Here is a 25,169-nt window from a genome sequence, read left to right as displayed (position 1 = left end):
CCCTGCATTTTGCCTTCCCTCCCCCAGCAACAGGCTAGGAGTGAGCAAAAAGCTAGGAGGGAATGCTGTTGAAACAGTTCACCCAAACTGGCCAAAGCCATATTCCCTACCATGCAACATCATGCTCAGCAGTAAGAACTGAGGTAGAGGAAGAAGGGGGTTGTAATTTTTTGCCTGACAAGGTGGCTGTCTCTTAGAGACTGGCCAGACTTTGGTCTGCTTGCAGGAGCTGGCTAGGTGACTGCCTTTGTACCACTCATTTCACATGAGTTTTCTTGCTCTTGTTTTTCCTGTTCTCTCCCCTCATCCTGCTGGGTGGTGGTGTGGTGGGAGAAGTGAGAGAGCAGCTGTATGGGTGCTTAGCTCCTGGCTGGGGTCAACCCACATGGACTCAGAAAAAGCAAAATATTTGTATGCTTATTTCTAGCTGGATAGTATATTCACAGGATCAGAGAAAAACAATTACTACAGTAGCAACTGAACCTCACCATCCATCAAGCCACCTCACCTTTATTTAAAAGAAAAAAAAAAAAAAAAGAAGGTTATGCTCCTTGAACAATCTTTAGAGACAGCTAAGCTTACTAAGGACACAAGAGAGATCGGCTCCTTGTAGAGTTTGAAGAGGCAAAAGCTACAGTTCCTGCATGCACAAATCTCCTGAGCCACAGTGAACTACAACTACCACTTTTTGTGTAAAGAACACATGATTCTCTTCTGGACACATTCACTTTAATGATAAATGTTCCTAAATTATTTTGAGTCATATAGAGTAGGGAGTTCAATTAATTGGATAGCAAGCACAGAAATAGTACCTGTGTCTCCTCTGTCTAGTAACACCAGCGACCCAGATGATCCTTCCAGTAAACCACTCAGGCACTCCAAAGTCTCTGCGGCAGCCAAGTTAATCTCATCCAATAAAATCCACTCACCCTTTTTTACTGCTTGTGCCAGAGTACCCTAAAAAGTAAGATCAATTTGTTAATCACATCACTAGCAATCAAGTGAAGCACCCATATGCTGGAAATACTTGTTTTACAGTCTGTGGGTTGATTACACAAATGGAAATTCAGACTTTTAGAGCAATAGCAGTTTTACTGCTCTCCCTCAATAAAAGCAATTATTTTGCAAGTCACAAGTCAGTTATCACCATTAACAGTTACCATTTAGAGTGGCTCAGATAGAACTAAGGTGCATAAGCTTCACTGACACCACTATGAAAATAAAGACAGTTAATCCAAAGAACTCCAAACTAAGACACAAACAATATTACTTTCCTCAGGGAACTGTGTCTTATTGATTAAAATTATACTTAAGTCAAAGGTTCTCCAGCTATTATACTAGTAGTTCTGCAACTATTACAGTAATTTTTTAGAAAGAGAACAGTCAACACTTTACACACTTCACATAAAATTTGAAAGCATATATTCAGACTAACTGGGTGACAAAGAACAATCATGCATAAACCATCATAGTTTCTCCTAATCACACTCAAATGTCATTAGAATATTATACCATGGGTTTGACACACTTACAAAACACAACTTCTAGATAAACAGCACAGATTCTTAATATTAAATCCTTCATAGGCATCCCTAGGGAAGAACAAGCCATACTGGAGACTGGTCAAGATGTTTATCTAATCTCATACACTTTAAAAAATGTTATACTGCTGATATTCTTTTTATCATACCAGTCCTAATTCCTATTTTACAGCATTAAATTAATATGTAACAACAAAACATTTTCCCACCCCCCATCTAACAGCCGCCTCCTCAAAGTACCATACTTCATTCCACAAAGTTATCATGGAGCAAGTTTTATTTCACAGCAAGATTCTTGCCAGGAAGTTATTTATATAATACTGATTGCAAAGTCTTTTAAATGCTTCTCCTTATTCTTCCTAGCATCAAAATGCAAATGTCCAAATACCTCAACAAACGCGAAGAGAAGAGCATTTTCTGTCATTTTCATCTGTTGATGAGCATGATTCAGTTTAAGACCAAATGCTTCCCACTTTTCCTTCAGTAGTGAGCCTGAAAGCAAAACAAATTTAAGTTTGTACCATCAGAACAATAGCACCAAAAAAATGTTTAACACCAGTATTTTAATCAAACTGTTTCAAGCACAGAGATACACAAGCAAGCTTGGCTGAGCAACAAAAACATTCAAGTTCTACAGATGACATGCATTAAAAAAACCAAAAATTTGCTGGGGGTTTTGTTTGTTTGTTTTGATTGTTTGTCTGTTTTTTCATTTAGCTGAACACTACTGACATATGGGTACAGGTAATTTGCTATTCATTCCAGCATGTCCTAGCTTAGGAACAAACACTTATGCTGTACTTGGTTCCAGCATGGCTGTTACCACTCTCTTAATTTCCAGTGATAGCTCAGAAAAATAAATCCAAATTCACAAACCTTAGGACAGACAGATTAACAATGAATACTTCAGTATCAGTAAAAACATGCTGCTTATCAGTTATGGCATCATTTACTATTGTGCTCATTTCAGTTATTTGCTTAAAGTCACAGCCTGAGGCATATAAAAAAGCAGCAGCATAATGACTTAAATTGATAGCTTTGCAAGTTACAGATTTCAGTTTGTCTTTATTTTAGGATTGTCAATGATTGAAACAATTTCCCACATTTGTGGGAATTTATCTGCATATTCAGAAGAACCAGTTAAAAAAAGAGAGGAGACGAAGTCCATAACTAAGTTCACTTAGCCCATGCTGAATGAAAGCTACAGGTTCCTACAACTTCACATGTTCAGCAGGTCTAGAACCAGAAATCACACCATGCAAAACAAAGTATCAATACTGCCTCTGTTCCAAATGGGTTGTGAAGTCTAAAGCAAGAAAACCTGTTGTTTGGAGACAAAATCACAATGAAGCAAAGGAAAGTTCTGGGCAATTCAGCATCACGAACAGTGAAACCAATTCATTACTACTCTAAGAGTTGTTACTTTGGGTCTAGTTTATTGTTATTGTTTTGCTTTGTTTTTAAAAGAGGAAATATTTGTGAGATCTAAGAAAGTTCCAGGTCTGAAAGAAAGTATGAATGCATTATGAAGGTGCTGAGGCAGTGGCACAGTTTGCCCAGGGAAGCTGTGGCTGCCCCATCCCTGGCAGTGCTCAAGGCCAGGCTGGATGGGGATTTGAGTAACCTGGTCTGGTGGAAGGTGTCCCTGCCCATGGCAGGAGGATTAGAACTAGATGATTTTTAAGGTCCCTTCCAGTCCAAACCATTAGACTGCATTTTTCAAAACCAGGAGAAAGGATGTAATAAAGGTGCATTAAAAACAAACAAACAAAAAGCAAACAAAGCCTCACAAATTCAGACAAATTCAGCAGTATCTACTCTCTGCAATGGTTAACACTAATGACATGTTTGATCAGTCTGAATTCTCACCAGATGCATTTTCTTTTGCTTCCTTATTAATAGCAGATTTATGAATATGCTGCATTAGTTTTAGCAGATCATGCCAACGTTTCTGCCTGTAGCAGGTCTGAATGTGTCCCAAGAATGTCTGATTTTTCTTCCTAGAGAATGTCTGAGAGAAGAGTTCTTCAAAAGACTCTCGCAGAGGCAGCCAGATCAGCTTGTTATCTACAGGCTTGTAACTGAAGAGAAGCAAAAGAGTCATTACTTATTTGTGACACAGAAAAGGAACTAGCATCTGTGAACTAAAAAAAAAAATCCAGTTACAACACTATGCACGAAGGAACCCTGGGTTTCCAAGTTTTTTTCTCAAATAATAAAAGAAGTAAAATTGCACATATTTAAATGTACATTTTGAGTCACTTTTGTACAGACAGGACCACCCTGATCAGTATTTTTACTATTACCATTCAGTATTTCCAGTGAATGACAACATATTTATATTGGTTAGTTATTTTTGAAAAGACATTGGGTTGTGCTTTTAAGAGACTTTATCACTTATGGATGTACACACAGATCAGTGAAACTGCCTCTGCTCTTCATGAAGGACAATAAGGTGCCTGCATGTAAAAATGTTTCTTAAGACATTTATGCTCCATGAAACAAACATGTACCTAAACACAACTCTGACAACACAACTACACTTGTGTTAGAAGCTTGTTCTCATACTGCCAATTTGTTAAACTTGGACAACTGTTAATGACTCACCCCCCTAAGAGATCTGCAGTGTCACTTTGTTGGTTCATGTTGACAACCCTCAAACGGCGTCCTTGAAACAAAAATATAAAGCACCATCAACTTGTGGGGTTTCTTTGTTTAAATCATTGTCATGTAAGTTACAGTCTTCACACTTGATTTACCTGTAATATGAGCAAGGTACTGAACAGCTGAGGTTTTGCCAGTTCCTGTTTCACCAACCAAAAGCACAGGCTCTCCTTTGACAACACAAACTGCAAGCTGTTCAATCAATACTGCAGATGGCCGTGTGGCAGCAAAGGTTTGTTTTGCTCTGAAAAAACAAAGGAAACAACTCAAACCCAAGATTTACCAAGGAGCTCATTTGAATTTTTCCTTTATTATTTTTTTAGAGGAATGGTTGAATTTATGATCTTTAATTAAAATTAAAGGTTTGGAAAAAATTAGTTCCAAGATACTCTAATATACTTATTTTTCTCAATATGCAACCTAGGAAAAAAAAATAAAAAAAATCAGGATTTACAAAGAACTTCCTGTCAGTGGAGTTAGTAACACATACTACAAAAATCTCCCTTCACAAAGACAGAGCCATCAAAATCTTATTATGACAGCTGTGAATCCACACTGCTTTAAAGAAAATCCTGTTCAAAAAAGCTGAAAATCTCCATGCTTTGGCTGCAAAAGTATGACACAGACAGCCTTAAAGATACACAAGGTAAAACTCAGATCACAAGAATTCATCACATTTTTCATTAGAGGAGAATGCTCAAGTTGCCTTTTTTAAAAAAAAAAAAGGCTGTGACTTGTAATCTATTCTATTCTACCACCAAATATTTTGATTCATATGGACGCTACAAGATATTCTACCTTTGTACAGTGAGAGCTTGGATTTGCTTCTTCGTTAGATGCACTCTTCCAACAGCGACTTCTTGTTCCTGTACTAGAATTTCCGGTTTATAGAGTTCACAGAAGAACTCCACCTGTGAAGAAAGCATTAACATTTCTAATACTAATGTTGCCTACAACGTCACACTAAGAACACCCATGCTATACTACCGGCATTACTTTGCAGCAAGCTAGTTTTTCATGGTAAGATTTTCTATTTTGCAGGTTTTACATACTCATCACCTGAAACACTGAAGCACCTCAGAAATGTTACTGTCTGTACAAACATATTTCCATTTAATAATTTGGTAATGGGTCTATTTCTTAGCAGGAGGTCTAACCACCACCTCAAAAAAGCCTGAGTGAATACTTCTGTGTAAACAAGGATATTTTGCTACTGTCAGAAGATACTACATTCCTGTACTGGAATAATATAAAGAATGAAGGACAAACAGAAAAATCCATAGAAGTTTCAGGGATTCATCTGTCCAGCCAGCTGGCAGGTTTTTACATCTTTAAAGTAAGAAAGGAGGGAATTTTCTTTGCAATCAAACTTCTACAGTCAGAAATAGCTGACAAAGTAATGATTTAGTTTAACTCAGCCATTTATATCACACACTATTAATACAGAGAGTTACAAGGCTCTAGAGAGGTACTTGATTTTGGAACCAATGATTACAGAACAAGTAGTCAGGAAAATATCTCTAATCTCTTTGTTTAAGTGATTAGGGTTCACTGTAACCATCAAAAAACATACTCTTTACTACTCTGTGCATCTAGCAGCATCATGTGCTTAGGAACCTGAGCTGTTCCAGCTGTGTGATCCTTCTTTTGCATGATAAGACCATCTGCAATCTGCTCTGAAACAGAGCCACTGGAACTTTTGGGGTGAGGTGGGGGCGGGGTGGGTAGGAACCATAACTAAAAAAAAAAAGGAGGAAAACATAGATCCTGGGATAGCACAGAGAGCAAAAAACGTGTTTGGGACAGAAAAATGGGCGTATTTTTCAAGAAAAACAGCAGAACACATTTAAACTCATCACTAAAAAAATTGCAACTTACAGAATATTACCAGTAAGCATCATGTTTAATCATAGCTTAACATACCTTTTTTTTTGAAATGTTTAGTTTACTTCCAATAACATTTGCCATTTTCATTCTGCTCCCTTGGCTGGACAGCATACCTGTGAAACAGTCCAATGCCTGTCAAGGAGAAAACAAACAAACCAGGTTTTTCAATACAAATTCTGTATGATATAGTCTGACAAGCACCATCTTAATCTACATGAGTTTGAATCCAATCCAGCCATAGTAAATAAAATTATTTCATTGCCCAAGGATCAAGTCAAACAATGGAGATCAAGATGTTACAAGAGCTTTTAAATTCTGTAGTGGTTTTCAGTGAAAGCAAAATCTTTCAATGCCCAGTCACAAAAGTTACTTTTAGATAAACAGACGAAAATAGAGAAGTAAGTAATGTTACAAGACCTGAAAAACTGTTACACCTGAAAAATTCCAAACCTGGAATTTAAGTTGATGCATAAGGAAGTAGGAAAGAAGCCTCATATTACAAGAAAAAGGAGAGATTTCAAAATTTTAACTCTCAGTCATATGCAGTTCTAGCTCAGGTTAGTTAAAATAATGCTGCAGCATGCTGTTTGTGTGACAGGAGTACGTCTGGATTGGCTTTCAGCACATTACTGCAAAAAACCTTCCTAGTAGCCATGAATGCCTCCAATAGATGGATCACAAACATTCTAATTACAGTCCAATTGATCCAGATAAAACTAAAGTCCCATCTCACATTCCCAAATAGAGTATTTTAAGATTTGTGAGGCAATGCTAGAGTTTGGGTAAGCAATTTCTGGATCAAGTCTTACCGCACCTCCTGAAAAATATTCACTGCTGTGGTTGAGGAATTACTGTCAAAGTTGTAAGCAATCCTGCTGCACCAATTCAGTAAGTCTCTAAAAAGAAACATGGAAAGAGTTGGTACCATCAAAGCAAAATGCACAGCTCCTTCTTTCAGGTTCAATGTCATCTTCTGGCAATTGTACATTTAGCTGTTGTGTAAGCTGTACATAGGAAGACACATATGTAAATAGGGTGCCAATTCTAAAGAGCACCTGAGCACATAAACACCAATACTGTTGCTTTCAGATACATTGCTTAGAAACAGATAATACATACTCCATTAAACCTTAAATTCATTACACAACTAAAACCAAGAAAAGCAGCAAGCTTTTCATCCTGAAAGGCACTAGCCCCCCTATTTTTTCAAGATACTGATTTCTTACCTTTTGAAAGATTTTGCTGTTGATAAGAAAAAGCAACAAGTGATTCTTGAAAAACAACTGCTGTTTTAAAATTGGTGGCACTCTTTTGCTTCACAAAAATATTAGGTACTACCCACATCTAGTATTTACCGGCTAATTCACAAAGCACTGCTGGTGACAGAAATTCCATGAGTAGAATTGACATTTTGTATAAGAGGAAGAAATAACTGAACATCAAACCGCATTTCATCATAAAAATTCTGAAATTAACAGTACATTGCAGATCTGGTTATTTTCAGCCATCTCTAAGTTAGAATGCGGTATCTAATATGAAATTATCTAGATAAGCACATATATACAGTTGCTGAAAATGTTATATAATAGCTATTGTGAGAACATTATACAGTACATTTCAGTTCTTAACTAGAACTGGTATGATGTGTTAAAACAAACTGAGAAGTAATCCATATGGCTTGACAGCAACTCAGTACTACATATGACAAAACCCACACTTTTTCCTTAAAAAAAGTATAGCAAATAAGAAGTCCTAAGTATTTCAGACTGAAATTTTAAAAGATACTTCAAGTTTTCCAGTTTTTATGAAATTTCAGTTATTCAAACTTCTATCACTATTAAAAAAGAAATTCAGAAAATAACAAAGATAGAGCCTTTCATTTCTGCATCTACCTAAATTTCCTCCTAATAAATATGTAAGAAAAGACAACCTTAGAGATAGTTCTCGCCCTTCCAGATTTGGTTTCTTATTTTCTGATCTTGATTCTGGTGAATCTTCTGGTACGTGCCTGGAACCAGAAGCACTGATTTCTGATGCCTGATACTTGTCTCCCGTCAGGTGAATGTAAATGTCTAGCAAGTGATCAGTTACAAGAGCAAGGTTGGGGTATCTCCTTTGAAGAACCTAAGGGTGAACATCAAACAAAATAAATCTTTAGCATGGGAAACATCAAACCCGCAGAATTTAATAGGATACATTTCAACAGATACTCAATAACAAGCTGCACAAAACCACTGCCTTGGAATCTCTCATCTGAAGAAAATAAAGAGTTATTGTGACTGGCGTAGTATTGATTTGGGTGCCAAAAGTGAATCTTGCCAACTCTACTCCATTTAATACATCTGCACAAATGCCAACACCAAGAACAAAAGGTACATTCAATTGTATCTTAAATAATGATCATACAACTTTACAACTGATAACCAAAGTTCTTACCTCCTGTCCTTTCTATGACTGATTTTTTTTTAAGCATTCACATTATCTATTCACTGTGCTGATAAAGACACATTAAAAGGCTAATTTTTCTTCTGTGATTCCTTTCAGCTCAGTTCTCTCCACTAAATCTTGCTAACCAAAATTATTGCTTCAGAAAATCAGCTTTTCACAGATAAAGACCAGGAACACTGGCACTACCCTGCCAGACTGACTTTAAAGATTAACCAGAAGGACATGAACCTATTTTCAAGACAAGCACGTGAGTGTTTTCTACCACTGTCTCTTCTACTACTACAGAATCTTACAATATTTCATTTATATACTTCCGTGACTTGAGCTACAAAGTTACAAAAAAAAAGAACAGAAAGAATCTAGTGGTAAGTAGCACATTTAGCACCAAAGTTTCCTTTTTTTCTTAAGGTTTTAACAGCCAAGTTCCACTTCATTATTCATCCTTTCTGGATGTCATTTTCAACATGAGTTCAGCTAGATGCTAACAAAAGATATCAACTACAAATAACATTTTCTATTGACAACTGACTATTTTCCATCTTAAAGCTTCAGGATTAGAGTAAGCTCATTTTTTTATTTTTCTCCCTGTTTTTAAATCCCTGTGGCCTACAAAATGGCAAAGCAATTTGATTCTTAGACCCATTCAAAGTGGAACTGTGTTTGCCAAGGCAAGCTTCAGGAATCTTTGTCCAATTCACTTCAAAGGATAAATCTGAAATTATAAGGGTGTATTGTAGTACTTGGAGATAAAAATAATGATCAAATTTATTACTGGGAACATTTACTACTCTTAACTGAAACAGTTATCCACATGTTACAATACAGCAACACACACCATACCTCCTTGAGTTCTCCTTTGCTCATGTTATCCAAATGTATTTTGGTCCAATATTTGTCCAAAAGAGCAGCATGGCTGCTTTGCTGCCTGTACCAACCTCCACCACAACTGAATATCCTAAATCAAAACAACATGAAGAAACACACGATACTGTGGAACTCTGCATTTTCAGAGCATTCCTGTGCAAAGAATGTGTTATATACCTCTGCTACAGCATAACACACGTGCATAGATCATGCAATGTTTGCCACGGTAAGGTCATGCACCCTACCATGTGTATCTCTGCTTTTCAAATAATCTGTTCTTTTATCACAGTGTTTTTCCCCCTGTAGTGCAAAATCTCCCCAGGGATACTTGGAGAAAGATGACTGACAATAAGTTAAGTCTATCAGAAGAACCATACAGAATCCTTTGTTAGGAGAAGAGTAACGCTTTGTTAGGAGAGGAGCTTGACAGAATTGGCCTGGGAATTATCTTGCACAGATCCTAAAGGATCTGTACTCTACTGCAGATGCAGGAAAAGCACCTCCAGTCTCTGCCCCCTTCACAGTGTTTCCCGATTATTTGTTTAATCCTTTATGCTCAGAGTCCTTTCCGTCATTTTTTGTCCATTCTGTTTTTGTTTTCCTGCGTAAATAACTATGCAGCCGTGTATTATACCCACTGTGGAAGTAGCCTTGCACGTGCAAATCATGAGATACTGGATTGTAGTTTGTTTTTTTTGTTGTGGGTTTGGGGTGGTTTGGGGGGGGGGGGGGGGGGTGATTCATTAGTGTTTGGTTTGGTTTTTTCTAAATAACATTCCACTGCTGTAAACTGCAACAATTTAATGTGCCTAAAAGAAACTATAATTTGCTACTATAAAAACTGTTCACCAATGTGCTGGTTTTGGTTGGGATAGAGTTATTTTCTTCATAGCAGCTAGTACAGGGCTATGTTTTGGATTTGTGCTGGACAGTGTTGATAATACAGAGATGTTTTCCCTACTGCTTAGCCCTGCTTACAAAGTCAAGGCCTTTTTTGCTCCTCACACCAGCCCAACCAGTGAGTAGCCTGGCACTGTAGAAGAGGCGGGGAGGTGATACAGCCAGGACATCTGATCCCAGCTGACCCAAGGTATATCTCATACCATATGGTGTTATGCTCAGCATACAAAGCTGGGGAAAGAAGGACAGGGAGGGAAGGGCACTTGGAGTGATGGCGTTTGTCTTCCCAAGGAATGTGTGTGATAGAACCCTGCCTTCCTGGAGATGGCAGAACACCTGCCTGCCCATGGGAAGTAGTAAGCAAATTCCTTGGTTTTCTTTACCTGTTAAATTGTCTTTATATCAACCCACGAGTTTTCTCACTCTTCTGATTCTCTCCCCCATCCCGCCGGGGAGGAGTGAGTGAGCAGCTGTGTGAGGCTTTAGTTGCCAGCTGCGGTTAGACCATAACAACCAAATATACAGAAGAAGAAAAATTAGGAGTTGAGGAAACCAAAAGAAAGCTGAATCCAAAAAGACTCAACCCCAGAGAAAAAAAAGAAAAAATAAAAAAAATTGATCAGATAAACCAAAGAAAAGAACAAATTTATAGAAAGAAAACAAAAGCAGAAAAATCTGTTACAGGCTTTGAAGTAAACTACAAACTATGTGAAAACTATGTAACCATTCCCCTTCCAGATATCCTAGCCTTTAATCTTGATACAATATGACATTTTGACATCTGAGGCATAGGCCACTACACAGGGAAACCATCAGGGAGAATACCTTAAATCTTTTTCTGTTTAGAAAACAGAATTAAAAAAATATCTTCAAGGAATACATGTATACAGCTTTTCAAGGAGGTAAAGGACATAAAAGGAAAAAGGAAAAAAAACCCCAAACTCAAACCACAACCAAATCCCCCAAAAATAATCATTCAGTAGTCAGACTACCAACTAACTCAAGATCAGCAAAACTAAGAAATATTTTACACAGGTGCTGTTACAACCAGCAAGCCAAGACAACTTGTGAATTTCAATCATAGAACCTTTTTCACACAGTTATTCCCAAGAGTGACATTTTGTTTTGGTGATGGGTTGGTTGTGCAAGTGAAAAAATTCCCCTTCACAATTTCTATGGCTTCTACTCCTTGTTAAAGGAAATTGCTAAAATACTCCTGCCCAAGCACCTCACGGTTCCTGGTTTTGATTTAAAAAGAGGATATCCATACTCTTAACCTCATTTAGTTTTACAAGCCTACCTCCTGGTCGCAAAAAACTGGAATCCCGATGCTACTTTTAAACAGTCACCACGACCAGGAATCAGCAACTCTTTTTTTTCCAAAAGAGGAATCAGCACAGAGATCTGGAGAAGAGAATAGATAAAACAATTTTTTTTTGTCAAACTGGAACAGACAGCACACCCATCCATGCTCATTTCACACTTGAGCTGCTAGAACATTTCTGCTGAGCACTACTACATTGTCAGTAACTACAGTTCTCACAGATTGCACTTCCAAGTGATGCTAACAAGAACTGCAGAGTCCCCAGCAGTGGAAGTCACAAGTGTAATGTTTACCTATCTTCATTGAATCATAGAATCATTTGGGTGGAAGGGACCTTAAAAATCAACTAGTTCCAATCCCCACGGACAGGGACACCTTCCACTAGACCAAGTGGCCCAAAGCCCCATGTATCTTTCTTCCGTATTCAAATTTAATGAGGAGAATGGAAATGATGGGCTCTACACTGCAAGTCTAGATCAAAACTATTTATTTTGAATTGTCAAATGAATTACTAAACACTTCTGTTTCAGAATCCTTATTTTCTTTATCTGCCCAAACACAGATGACCTGCATCTCAAAGATGTCATTCTCAATCATCAAGACTTTTCAGTGCATACCCTGCTACCCCCAGGAGAATTTTGTATCTAAACAATCTACCCTTCCATACAGAAGCATAGTAACAATGTTGGAAGGACAAAATGGGAAGTAAGACCACAATGATCCCTCAGCACAGAGGGAGGCAAGCATGGAGGCTGTGATATGGAGAAAGAAGACTGGATGCATGCAGGGATGACCTGAAGAAAGGGGGAGATGAATGCAGGATGCTACTCAGGGTATGCTTATGATGAGTGCAATGAGCCGAGTCCACAAAAGCAAAGAAGTGCATGACCCTCCGGCAGTGAAAAACTGTCTACTATATACAAGCAGTATTTCTTGGCTTTCTTATAAATTCCCTGTATTTCAGAAGACTAAAACCCAATAAACAAGCTGTCAGGTTATTTAGCCACACAAAGGATGTTTTAACAGATATGAAAGAAAACAACTATCTGCAGAATGTCCAGCAGGCCTATATAGCAAAACATCTCTATGGCATTGTTCTTGCTGAAGACATGCTTTGTAGCGGCCATTACTTGAAAAGGGAAGGATGACTGTCCAGCTAGTCATTCCGGAACTGTATACAGGAAATCTGTTAAAACTTATACTGCTTAATGTAACAATACATTTTTAATAGCCAAGCCAGTGGTGAGAAATGCATAATAAAAAACAAAAAAAATAAGGCAAAACAAAAAAAAACCTCCCACATAACAAAACACTAAAAAACCCACAACTTATTAACAGAACCACCCTAATACAGTGACAATATCCTGTGGTGTTTTGGGCCACATTTGCTTTCAAATATTAAAACATGATTCAAAAGGCACATAGCTCATTATCAGTGTCAACTCAAATTTTCATAGTGAAATTTGGCATCAGTGACAGTGCCATGACTACACTAAAACAATCACAAAAACTAATGCGGTGTGCTAATGTGTGAATGCAGACAGACAGGTTAATTCTTTCTAATCCCTTTTAAAGGGGCAGTATTTTCAGCATGTAGCTGCAAAACTCAGGGTGATTAGACTCCAAAACCTGCTAGTATGGGCCTTAAGACCAGTACCTTACAACAAATATGAACCTACATACCACATCCAGAGGAGCATAATCAATGTCCTCCAGAAGTATCCAATGACCCTTGGTAACAGCTTGTGTCAAGGTTCCAGGCTGCCATACAAACTCCCCTGGTACATCTGTACAGCGATACATGCCAAGGAGTGTCTATGATGGAAACAATCAGTAAATTAGAGACCTGCTCATTGCATCTTTTAAAAACTCAGAGTGAAAACTTACAAAAATGACTGAATTTGTTATGTAACACTTACTCGGCCTCCACTTTACTAAAAATCCATCTGGTAATCAGTCCCCAGCATTACACATTTTTAATTGTGGAAAAAAAACAAAAGTTTCACCCCTCCACAACTACAATAATCTAACTGAAACACAGTAAATAAAATGATCCAGGTAACTGAGAGTGAATTTACAACAGCTGTGCCACCATAATTAACTATCAACAGTGCAACATACAAAGCTGTATTGCACTGAACTTTATTTTACATTTTTGAGAAATCTGTGACTAAGCTAGCAAGAGGAATTGTAAAGCAAGTTACTTAGATACAAAATCTGTCAAGTGCCGTTTCTCTGTTAAGTTCTAACCTCCACATTTAAATATTCCATAAATAAATAAGTTAATGCTTTCACTGCTACGTATTTTGTAGCTTGAACTTTATCACTTTTTCTTAATATAAAATCTTAATATGAAAAAATACTCTTGTGGAGAACACTTGTGAGATGGTGAAATCAGATCTTCTACACAAGAAGGTGTTTATGCATGTTCATAAAAAACTTCAGATGACACTACTGGAAGGTACTAACCACTTTGAAAAACTAAATTGAGCCAACAACAGAAATCAATTCTAGCTCAAAAATTACATATGCAAAACCAGAAGAATGTGAAATTATCTTCACCTCTGGTTTTATTTCTACAGGTAGAACTAGATCACCATTATGGAAGTGCAAGTGTCTTCAACATCACAGGACCTTACTTCATCTCAGCTTTACCACAAAAAAATTGGAATCAGAGTAAACTAATATTAGCTCAGTTGAACTGAAATAGAATTGTCCATACAAGCCTTTGGCACCAGACTGAGTAATTTTAGAATCCTCTTCTCCCCTGACAATTTTTTTTTAAATAATATATATATAAACAAAAAATAGGGCTCTTCCACATAGAAAAACTCTGATAAAACAACATGAATGAAAACAGATACAGCAAAATTATGCACAGAATTTTTTAAACCTACTGAAGCTTAACTGTGACTGCTCTTCATATTTATTTATTCTCAACAGTAAGAACAACAACTCCAGCATTGGGGTTGTGGGGTCTTTGAGCAAAAAGTTAAACATTATTTTCTTAGGAAAGTAAGTCCATGCTTTAAGTAAAGATTATATCTGACCATCCACTTCATCAGTTACCTTACTATCAGTCTGATCCCCAAGCTGGACTTTCAAAATATGAGGAGGCTTTGCTCTTCCTGTGACAGCTGCTAAGTATTCTATTAAAGAAGTTTTGCCACATCCTATTGGTCCTTCTAATAGAACAGGAGTCTGATATGCTACAGCAATAGCAAGGTTTTGAAGATTCGTGAAGGCAGATTCAACCAAAACAAAATGGCTGGTGACACTTTCCTGTTCAAACATAAAATTTGAGTTATTACACTAAAATTGTTACTTTTTTGTTTTTACAGGCTGTACAACACAGAACAATTAGGAAAAGTGAGTATGACAACTCGAAAATTTTGGCCTTCAGATCTGTCAACACATATCAAATAAAATAAAGGATTCTAAAGTGGTATTTAATGACAGATATTAAAATAGATTTAATCGAAAACCTTTTATAGGTGAAATACTTAATAAAGTATATGTACAATTTGTTCCCAAAGGGAGTTCATACTAAGTTGTCAGTACAGACATAGTAACTATTCAATCATAACACATGTCAATCAAATACAATTTGCAATATAAGTGAAATAAAATCATCAGAACGGATCCAAATGACAGGACAAATCAAACAGCAGTTAGAATGAGATGATGTAAGTATGAATACTAACTGTTATATTTACTTCTTTCTGCACAGGCAGATCAAACTCAGAGCATGAAAAAAGAAAAGAGGTAAATTCAGTAACATCTTTATTTTTTTCAAAATGCAATGAATGTAATTTATTGAATGGTAATTAATCAGTGTTACAGATACTCTCCAAATATTGTGACTCTTCTACAGTCACCTATATACCAGCATATGGAAAAAAAATTAGTGCTTTCCTGCCAAAATGCCCAGAGAAAGGAAAACAAGAGTATATACTACACCAAAAAAGCCATTTTGAATTTAAGTTTGGTCTTTTCAGGTACAGTTTCATGTACTTCTCTGGTAACAATGCTAGTTCTTAAGAGTACCTGCTTTCCCTCACATTTTGCCCCTACTTCTTCATCAGACCTCCTCAGCTATAACAGGAACCTCTCCAGCATAACTTGAACTACAGTGTATACCAGATCAGTGAAATACCTGCGTGGTTATTAAAAAAAAATAAAAGCATGCATTTTTTGGAAGTTCTCTTCTCCCTTATAGGGAAAGAGTATCCTTTCACAGCAATGCAGTTTAAAGTATGGCCTAGGCTCAGCACAGCTGCAGCAGCTATGACGCTGGCACAGGAGTAAGAATCTCGTTAAAGAGCTCTACAGTTTCCCTTGCTGCAATGAAGTTCAAACCACACCCTAAATCCTATAAAAAAGCTAGAATACAGTAAAATCAACTGCAGAAGTTTGGGGGAGGGTAGAAGAAGGAATTGAGGAAGAAATTCCTCTTTCCTTGTTTCTGCTGTTACCGAAATTCTGGACATAAGAAGTCTTCATTCATTTCTTTGTAGATCAGTGACACAAAACTAAACAGCTCAGCTAAAATTGTACCTAAATGAGAAAACCAGTAAAGAATACTGGCTGCAGCTACAAAGAACCTAAACAGCTCAAAATGAACAGCATCTCAAGAGAAAAAAGGTTAAATTTTGTTTGCTCAAAAATACTGTTTGCTCCTAAAACTGTAAAAGGCACTACATTCTGCATTACACTTCACTCAAGTGGAGAAAGTAACAGGGGACGTTTAGACTGAATATAAGGAGGAAATTCTTTCCTGTTAGGGTGGTCAGGCACTGGAATAGGTAGCCCAGGGAGGTTGTGAATGCTCCATCCCTGGCAGTGTTCAAGACCAGGCCTTGGGTGATACGGTTTAGTGTGAGGTGTCCCTGCCCATGGCAGGGGGGTTGGAACTAGATAATCTTAAGGTCCTTTCCAACCCTAACTATTCTATGATTCTATAAGTAACCTCTTACTTCCTCTCCCCTTTTTCTGCCTTCTCAATGAGTAAGTAGCAGCCTTGCTTCAGAGAAAAACTGAGAATATGTTTGGAGAAAGGCTGTTTATAATATGTCTGTATAGTACAAAAACTTACTTCCTGCAGGTAAAAGCAACTGTATCAGATCCTAGCTTTACTCAGCTATCAAATATCACCCTAACTTGAATTGGAGATACTATGTAAGGCTGAATAATCTTCTGTAGTTTGTTTGCAAGAACCATTACACGAAGATAAAGTTAACACCGCTTCTACCTCTTCAACGCTTCATTCCACTACAAAGCTTCTTTGCAGTGTCTACATTATGCAGTGCTAGCACACATCAGGAAAACTACAGATACACACATTACCTGTAATATCTTAATACCATTTAAGCAAGGCAAAAGTCAGTTCACCAAATTTAGGGATTCTTAAAAATAAATAAATAAATAAATAAAAAGGTACACACTTAAGCCTGGGTTACACACCTGCTCTTCAGAAATATGCTGCAGCCTTGGCAGCACAATACCACATACAGCTACTACATTTGCAGAGAGGTCGCCCGACACTATATGTCCTTGTGTGTATTGCAGTTCTTTCTCCTTTTGCCAAAATGAGGAGTCTGGATTGGCCAAAACAAGGGCTTGCTCCACATTCTCCAGCTGAGATTCTTCTAGAAGCCTGTGAAATCCATATTTATTAACTCAATTGAAAGCCACAAACAAAACCAAATAGTGTTCAAGATGTTAAAAGTTCTTACTTTAGTCTGAAATGTATCAACTCCTCGGGACTGAATATCTTCTTCAGGAAAGATAATTTATGCTCATCATTCATGCATGTAACCAGAGCAAGACAGTTTGAAGTATACCTAAAAATTATATTTAGAACAAAACATGTCAAAACATAGTCTTAAGAAATCGAGTTTGACAACTCGCAATTGCAAAATAAAATATCAAGTTTGGAAAAAAATGCAGAAAACTTTCTTCGTAGAAATTATTTTAGTGACCATTCTTTACGATTAAAGAAACAGAACTGAGAAAAGCCATTCTACCATGGCATACTTTATCGTTTATACACCAACTAGCTAAGCTGTCTCTGAAAGACTGAATGATCAATAGAAACACAGTAAAGGAGAGCATTTTCCCAAGTAAATGGAGGTTAACATATCAGACAATGAAAATGAAGTTTTCTTTGCCTGATTTTTTTAATTCTCCTCCTACCACTTCCTTTCAAAATTGCTTTCTATTCCATGCTATTTCTAAAATAACTCTTAACACAATGACTTGAAGACTCGGTGCCAAAAGAAGCCAACGACTCCCACTGTAGTTGTGTTGCAACAAATGAACATTTAATACAAATCATAAAAATTTCATTATCATAGCACTGGTTTTACCTTCCAAGAAATAAAGCTTTCAATGAGGTTGGTGTGGTGGTGGGAGCTGTCAGAAGAAGGTTGGTTCAGGACAAAATCTAAAAGTCCACTGATTCACTTACTTATTAGGTGAACACCACATAAACCCATTCCAGTCAATGAATCAGAAATTCTATTTCTTTTTCTAAGACTATCTAAGTGTATGTCATCCTGAAGAGCCTCATAAATGGCTGATAAGATTTCACAACACTCTAGGCCCTGCCTTTCCTAAATTATACACCTTATTTCAAAATTGTGTGTTACAAACATAATTCTGAATTTATGTGGGTTTTTTTAATGAAGACTATTAGAGACCTTTTCTTAAATAAATATAAGGCACTATCAATACTACTACTAACATAAATAAGGTAGATCATGTGACTAGGTTGAAGCCCTGCAGGCAGACACTTAATATAAAACATCTGATCAAACCCACATGCAAAGTCTGCAACAATGCCAATGAGAAAGCTTAGCTTAAACCAAGCTTTACAGTACCCAAGACATCAATATACAAGCAGTAGAAAAAAAAAAAAACAACTCACTAGTAGTGTATCAGTGCAAAATAGCATTATATACTATTGTAATGTAAATTGAAGTGACAGTAGATTAATGTCTACTTTTTTCTTGGATAACATGCTAGAATGCATGCAGCATACCCAAAGGCTTACAGTAGAGGTGAAGTGATGAACTCATCATCTCCCATTGGGTAAGCTAAAGTTACCTGAAAAGATTCTCCAGACCACAGCTTTAAGCATGACTAAGAGCCAGGCCAAGTTTCACCCTGTGACAGATTGCTACAGCTTTCAAAACATCAGGTAAGAAGCACATGTACAGATACCATCAGTACAGATTTTTCTGGTATTATTTGAAGATTTTTCTACTTGCGTTTGAACACTGTTAAAGACAATCTAAGATAGAGATACATCTTTTCAATGGAAAAGATCTGGGGGTATTAACTTACCAACGGACTAAAGTGTCATGACTCCTTAGGAGTGGAATACACACACTCCAGTCCCACAGTTCTCGGAAAACAGATTGCTCCTTCTGTAAAAATCTATAGGCTGCCTCCATGAGGTCCCGTAACTTCATTCGTCTGCGCCCATATCGGACTGTGTTTGCATCTGAGCTCTCCAGGAAAAGCCTTTGGAAAACTGGTGATGTAGTTTTAAAATATCTTAAAGCAAATCTTTAGAAAAAAAGAGAGAGAGAAAAAGATGGAACACAGACATCTAAGCCAGAAGAAAGGAAAATAACCACTAATAAAAGTGTCAGAACAGAGGTCCCAAGACTGCCATTGACAGCATACTGAGAACTAAGGCCTATGTTTGACTTTGTCTGCACTTGGGACAGACAACTACTTCAGCAGTCAGCTGACAACACACTTTACCTTACAAAAAATCATTGCTTCATTGTCAAGGGGAAGTGTCCTGCCTTTGTTGAAATCACTTTGCTCTTGTTTTCTGAAAAAGTAATACTGATTCCTTCTTATGTAAATTTGTATTCTACTGGCCCACAGGTCTAATCTTAAATGCAGAAATTTTGGTTGTGAACAATTTTCACATATTTTGCTCTGCTTTTGATCATCAAGATGAAAATCATGTTAGATCTTACAACGCAATTTAATCTAAATAAGCTGTCTTTAAGACTTGTGTTTTCTAAATAATTATTTCAATTCAAAACACATTTGTCATGTGAGACAATCCAAACTATATCACCACCTCTCTTCACCAGTGAACACTGACAGGCACATGCTCCTTATGTTCAAACACTGAACAACGGGACACTACATTACTCACGGCAAAACATCAGGGTGGTCAGCAACCAGCTTGCTCATTGCTACACACAGCCTTTCATGTTGATCATGGTTGATTTGGCCACCAGCTTTAATGGCTTCTGCATTTCTTTCCAACAAATCCAACAAGATTGGCCGAACTTGACGGCCCAGCAATAGAGTACATTCTTTATCCAATAATAACTGCGCTAAAGCATCAAGGATGAATTGCCGATCCTGCTGAGTCCAAATCTAGGGGAATGGAAGGCAAGAACAGGTTAAACGGGCAATGATTTTGACTTTTAACTTCAGAATTATTCATGCCGAATTCACAGTGAATTTTACAGACCAAATCTTTCTGAAATCAGAAGGGAGCCCAAAATTCCCAGTGGAAGTACTTACTTGATAAAGCTCTCCATAACGAAAAAATAGGGAAACAGAATGAGTAACATGCAGAATGACACACTAAATAAGAATTACAATAAAGTCCAAAATTCCTAAACTGTATTTTACAGCTAAGAGATAAAGTGAATTACTTGAAGAAAAAAATGGGGAAAATGTTATAACAACTAATGTATCTTTGTTAACAGAATTCCCATGGTCTCAGCAGCTCGGTCTCACAAGAGCCATAAAACCTTTGAGAATTTGAGATTTTAAAAAAGTGAGTTGTATCACGTTCACCATCTCTTTCTGAAAAATCAATCATGATCACAGCTTTGTTTCTGATAGCAATCAGAGAGAGAAATGCTCTTGACAACAAGCAGCATGTATCTGCAGTTTGAAGTTGAGATTTTTTTTTTCCTACTCTTATATAAAAATGGTCCTTTAGTGCAAACCAAAATATTGTACTTTAGAATAGATGGAAAACATTCACATCTCCTAGGAAAACAAATTTTAAAAAAGACCAAACACAACCCCCCACACATAAAACCACTCCCTCACATCCCCCCCAACATTCCTAAATGTGTTACTGAAGAACAACAACTCATTTCTTGTGTCTTATGCTTAAATTTCTCTGGGTTTTGAGCTCATATTTTTACCCAAGCATCAGTTGGATCACTTTGTGATATTTAGCATATAATGTCATATAAATAATCTTGATTTGTACTGGGATTATGAATTTGCACCATGTTGGTTTTGCTTCACTTTGACGGCCCACTCTCCTCTCCCTTGCCAAGTGAACCCTTTTCCTACCAAGAAGATTTTGTCTTTCTCAGCAAGGTCGCAAATAAATACAGCTAGGTAAGGCAGCTTTCCAAACCAACCAAGCACTTGCTAAACTGCTACAGAAACATTCTATGATTCAGGCAGGCTTTCATTTCAGCAACACTTGCAGCCCATTTCTGCTTCACATGGACTTTTGTTACTTTTGCTCCTGGTCCTGCAGATGGAACAGTTTCATTGTTACAAGATAAATAGACTGAAGAGGTACTACACACTGCCTTTCAAATGGTGACCTTCTCAGGTTATACCACTGTCAACATCCTTCTAGAATACATGTGTGCTTGCTCAAGTTCCTAGACATCCATTCCCTAACAGCACCTAAGAAATAAGGGAAACTGCAGTCCATACACTACAAACATCAAAACCATCCCATCAGCTGCAAGCAGTTTCTTACATACTTTGTGTTTATTTTCACCAAACTCGAGCTTATCTTCCTCTCATATGCCAGAGCAACATCAAAAATATTTTTTTAAAAGGAGCTGAAGGTTTGCATTCATCACAGAGCAAGATACTGTTCATAACAGGGCATCAGATTTTGAGTAGCAACATGAATGACAGGCTGCTGAAAGGCAGCATGGCTCAAAAGAACTGGAGACAAACTCCACTGACAAATACATGAAGTATATATTTGAAATCAGTTACATCTCTGGCTACCCAAACAAGGCACAACCAGGGGTGCTTAATTTATTAACCAGAGCTTTTAACATCAAATAAACAGTTAAAAATAAAATAGAAAATAAATAATGTGGCTCTGTAAAATTCTGTAGTTACGTGACTACTGTACAACAATTGTACTCCCCATTATCAATTTTGAGAGAGCAAGCAGATTTTTAATCAGTGTGCATAGTACTCTTAGGACATATAAAACTGTTCAAAAATCACAGTGGCAACATTCTCATACTACAAAGGAACCGTCTGTTTGGTTTCTAAGCCTTTCAGAGTCTAAATTAAAAATCCGTGGAAAAGAATACTGTCAAAGGGTTTGCTAACTAAAGGTGGCTCTGTGAAATACCCAACTTCCTCATTCAATAGCAAACGACATCTGATCTGAAAGCATTTAATTCTAGTGTTCTAATCTAGGATAGTAAATCCATACCCACAGTTCCAAACTGCTGCTTTAAGAAAGCATCACAAAAGAATGTCCCTCCAAATACAGAATATATACACACTGTGTATTAATAATGAAAGAGACATTAAAGACAAGCACAGCTAGGAGTGAGACCTGGAGTCAAACATGATCCCAGCTGCTCCTCTAGCAGCACTTTGCATCTCCTTCCCAGCCTGCACAGTACATCGCAAGGTACACAGTGCTCACAAGATGCAGAAATCTTTATCAACAACCAGCTTAATCTAAACACCAAGATTACTAAGAGAAAGGGTCATGGCAAGGAACAATCTGGGCCCACATGAACACCTCATTTCTGACAGTGGCTCAGAGGTGCTTCCACAGAACCTTACACCATACAGAGATTTAACAGTGGGAGGGCATAAGGGCTACATGTAGGAAATCTGTCTTCTTATCCAACACAAGAACACATGTTCTTGGCTCCACTGCATCACGCAACAGGTCTATGGTTATATGCCTGTGCAGCAATCGATTTGGCAAGATGATCCAAGTTTATCCTTCTTCCAGTCTTCCACTGCATGAGAAAGTTGAACAGATTTTCCACATCAGCACACTAACTGGGTTCAGGATAAAAGTGATAGAAAGGCGTGGCCTGGCCTTGGGAACAGGCAAAAAGAAAACAGAGTAGGACTGCTGTCTGATTCAGTAGCATAAAGCAAAACATGAGCCTGACCTCTCCCTGTAACCCACATATTTCAAGGAAGAAAAAAAGTCAATTAAAAAGGAAGGGGGGTATGCAGACTCACAAGAACAAGATAGCTTCAACTACCTCCAAAGCAAGGTAGGGCTTCCTACTCCTCCTCAACACATTGCATTTGATAAAGTTGGACAGACTGTTCCCTCAAGAACAGTGATAACATTCTCTCTGACTTTGTATCAGTGTATTTATTAACATACCATTTTCCCAAGAATCACAGCTCTTCAAAAATTAGACACTGAAAGATGAGAATACACTCCAAGATGAAACAAAAGTATGATATACCTTCCCTTATTTATAATGCTACATGATGTAATGCCTAATTAATCTTTCAAATAAAAAGCAGATGTCACATTTTTGGAAAATAAATCACGGTCTGCCTTAGTTGCCAGGATGTTAGGACATTTTTCTTGCAGCCAGTCAGAAGGTGGGTGAATTTGGGAAAGCTAGGTCACCTCTTTTTTCCTGCATTTATTAAAGTAAAGGCACCTCTCAACATCAAATGCTAAGACTGAAGGGCTATGAATAAGAAATTGGAGTTATTATTAAAACAGTTTTTGAATTTTTGCTGCTGCACAGGAAAATGAAAGGGGAAATGAAGGCTGCCAAGCTAAAACACCAACAGAACTGGAGATCCAGAATGGCGTGCACAAGATCTCCAATTTCTTAAGACGGTTCCGCAGATAAAAACAGAGGAAAAATCCAAAAGGGTCGGGGCTTTTTTAGTTTATATCTTTCCATATATGCATGGTGGCAGATGTGAAGGGCAGAAATAGAGCAACAAGGTTGCTCTAAAGTTCCATTCCTACTAGCATTTTAACTTTCACATTAGTGAACTCCTCTACTGAAACTGCGCCATCACAGGGAGCCAAAACGAATGCATTTGCACAAAGTCTGCATTTGGAATTCTATGCAAGAAAACGTTCTGATACAATCAGATCTTTGGTAACACACAGAACCAAAAGCACATTCCAGCAGTTTGGAATTCTACATTGATATTGCTTATACAGTTTTCTTAATTTTTATATATATATTAATTAAAAAAGGCAGGAAAAAAAAAGACTAGTTTAGAGAGCTTTTCATCCCATTTCCCTCATTAAGAGCACAGAAATTTGCTCAGTCGTTGTGGAGTTAACAGTATACAAATACACGGAAATGGCTCTATTCTTATTCCATACTGAAGCACAGGGAACAAGATCTTCCATCACCACATGAATGGTGCCTTAATATGAATCTCAAAAGACTGTTCCATACTTAGCACTTGTGGGCAAATTCCATTCCATTCCTGGATGCTGAAGTCACCAGTTGAAGCGCAGCTGAAGCTAAAGAGCACAGAGTTTTCTAGATTTCCAGAATTTAGAACATACATACTTACATACAAAGCAACTGGTAAGAAATCAGGAAATGACGACTGGAACCAGTTGCTGGTTAGCAGCAAGATAAGCCCAGCATACCTGTAGCTTCCAAGCTTGGAAATAGCAGTGCCATTTTCAAAAGAACATGTCACTGTTCTTTAATGTGCTGTTCCAGACCCCATATATATATATAATCCCTTTTCAGTAACTTCCACTTAGTGAGACTTTTAAACCTTAAGTATATCTCAAAACAGTCACCAGAAGGGAAAGGGTGCACTCTCTTCTCCAGTCTCAGGTCCCAGGTGACTCACTTCTGGTTCACCACTCCGTCTGTCTGCTACAACACATATTTGCATTATCCCCATCTCTATTTCTCAGCTGTTTCATTACCTTGAATAGCGGCTCTTCATCACTGCTTCCCACCAATTAGCATCAACTCTCCAACACAGGGATATATATTCATGTAGATTTTACCTTGATCCTATGATTTGTAGTGACAGAAGGAAAAAGCCATCTGTCTACCAACAGAGAACCTTGACTACCCATATAAAAGGCTTCCCTAACCATAACTAAGAGGTAGTAATTCAGACAATATTCTGTAAAAGATAGACTTTTCATCTTCAAACAACTGAGCCATTTCCTAGACAAAGAGAAATATGGATTTTGATCCCCAAAGTGCGTATACGGCTTAGGGGCTTCAAAAGCTCTATCATGAAAAGTATTAATAATGTAACATTTGACGCGCTGATATTCTGTTATTATGTGTCTTCCAGTGTTTCAGAGACATAAATGAGCTGGGCTCAAGTCTCCTATAAAGCAGGCATGCTTTTCACATTTAGGGTAGCCAAAGCATTAAAACAGTGAAAACAGAACACAATTCCAGCATCACTGTGATGAAGAAAAGGACGCAAAACCTAGAAAATCCAGCCCCTGTCTTTTTAACCCACAGGCTGTTTTAATGCAAATAGCAGCAAGGTAACAT

The 25,169-nt window shown here is 37.5% G+C and overlaps 1 protein-coding gene across 1 annotated transcript in view; it reads right to left on the bottom strand.

The window, feature by feature from the left end:
• Nucleotides 1–25,169, bottom strand: part of MDN1 (midasin AAA ATPase 1) — a 102,840-nt gene that overhangs the window by 76,963 nt on the left and 708 nt on the right. Inside the window, exons 2-18 of the mRNA XM_061460297.1 lie at nt 19,811–20,037; nt 18,976–19,200; nt 17,364–17,471; nt 17,092–17,284; nt 14,698–14,910; nt 13,312–13,443; nt 11,605–11,708; nt 9,381–9,495; nt 8,023–8,216; nt 6,907–6,988; nt 6,129–6,224; nt 5,004–5,116; nt 4,301–4,449; nt 4,149–4,209; nt 3,411–3,622; nt 1,930–2,033; nt 813–957 (exon numbers count right to left, since the gene is read on the bottom strand). Coding sequence (XP_061316281.1) covers nt 813–957; nt 1,930–2,033; nt 3,411–3,622; nt 4,149–4,209; nt 4,301–4,449; nt 5,004–5,116; nt 6,129–6,224; nt 6,907–6,988; nt 8,023–8,216; nt 9,381–9,495; nt 11,605–11,708; nt 13,312–13,443; nt 14,698–14,910; nt 17,092–17,284; nt 17,364–17,471; nt 18,976–19,200; nt 19,811–20,037 — 2,473 coding nt within the window. The remainder of the gene's footprint in view (nt 1–812; nt 958–1,929; nt 2,034–3,410; nt 3,623–4,148; nt 4,210–4,300; nt 4,450–5,003; nt 5,117–6,128; nt 6,225–6,906; nt 6,989–8,022; nt 8,217–9,380; nt 9,496–11,604; nt 11,709–13,311; nt 13,444–14,697; nt 14,911–17,091; nt 17,285–17,363; nt 17,472–18,975; nt 19,201–19,810; nt 20,038–25,169) is intronic.

Source organism: Pezoporus flaviventris, unplaced genomic scaffold, assembly GCF_033815535.1.
Source record: "Pezoporus flaviventris isolate CSIRO_AGI_PZ_B2104156 unplaced genomic scaffold, CSIRO_AGI_Pfla_v1 ptg000031l, whole genome shotgun sequence".
Taxonomy (NCBI): Eukaryota; Metazoa; Chordata; class Aves; order Psittaciformes; family Psittacidae; genus Pezoporus; species Pezoporus flaviventris.
The sequence above is the reverse complement of the archived record's forward strand: the minus strand, read 5'-3'. Positions and strand labels throughout refer to the sequence as shown.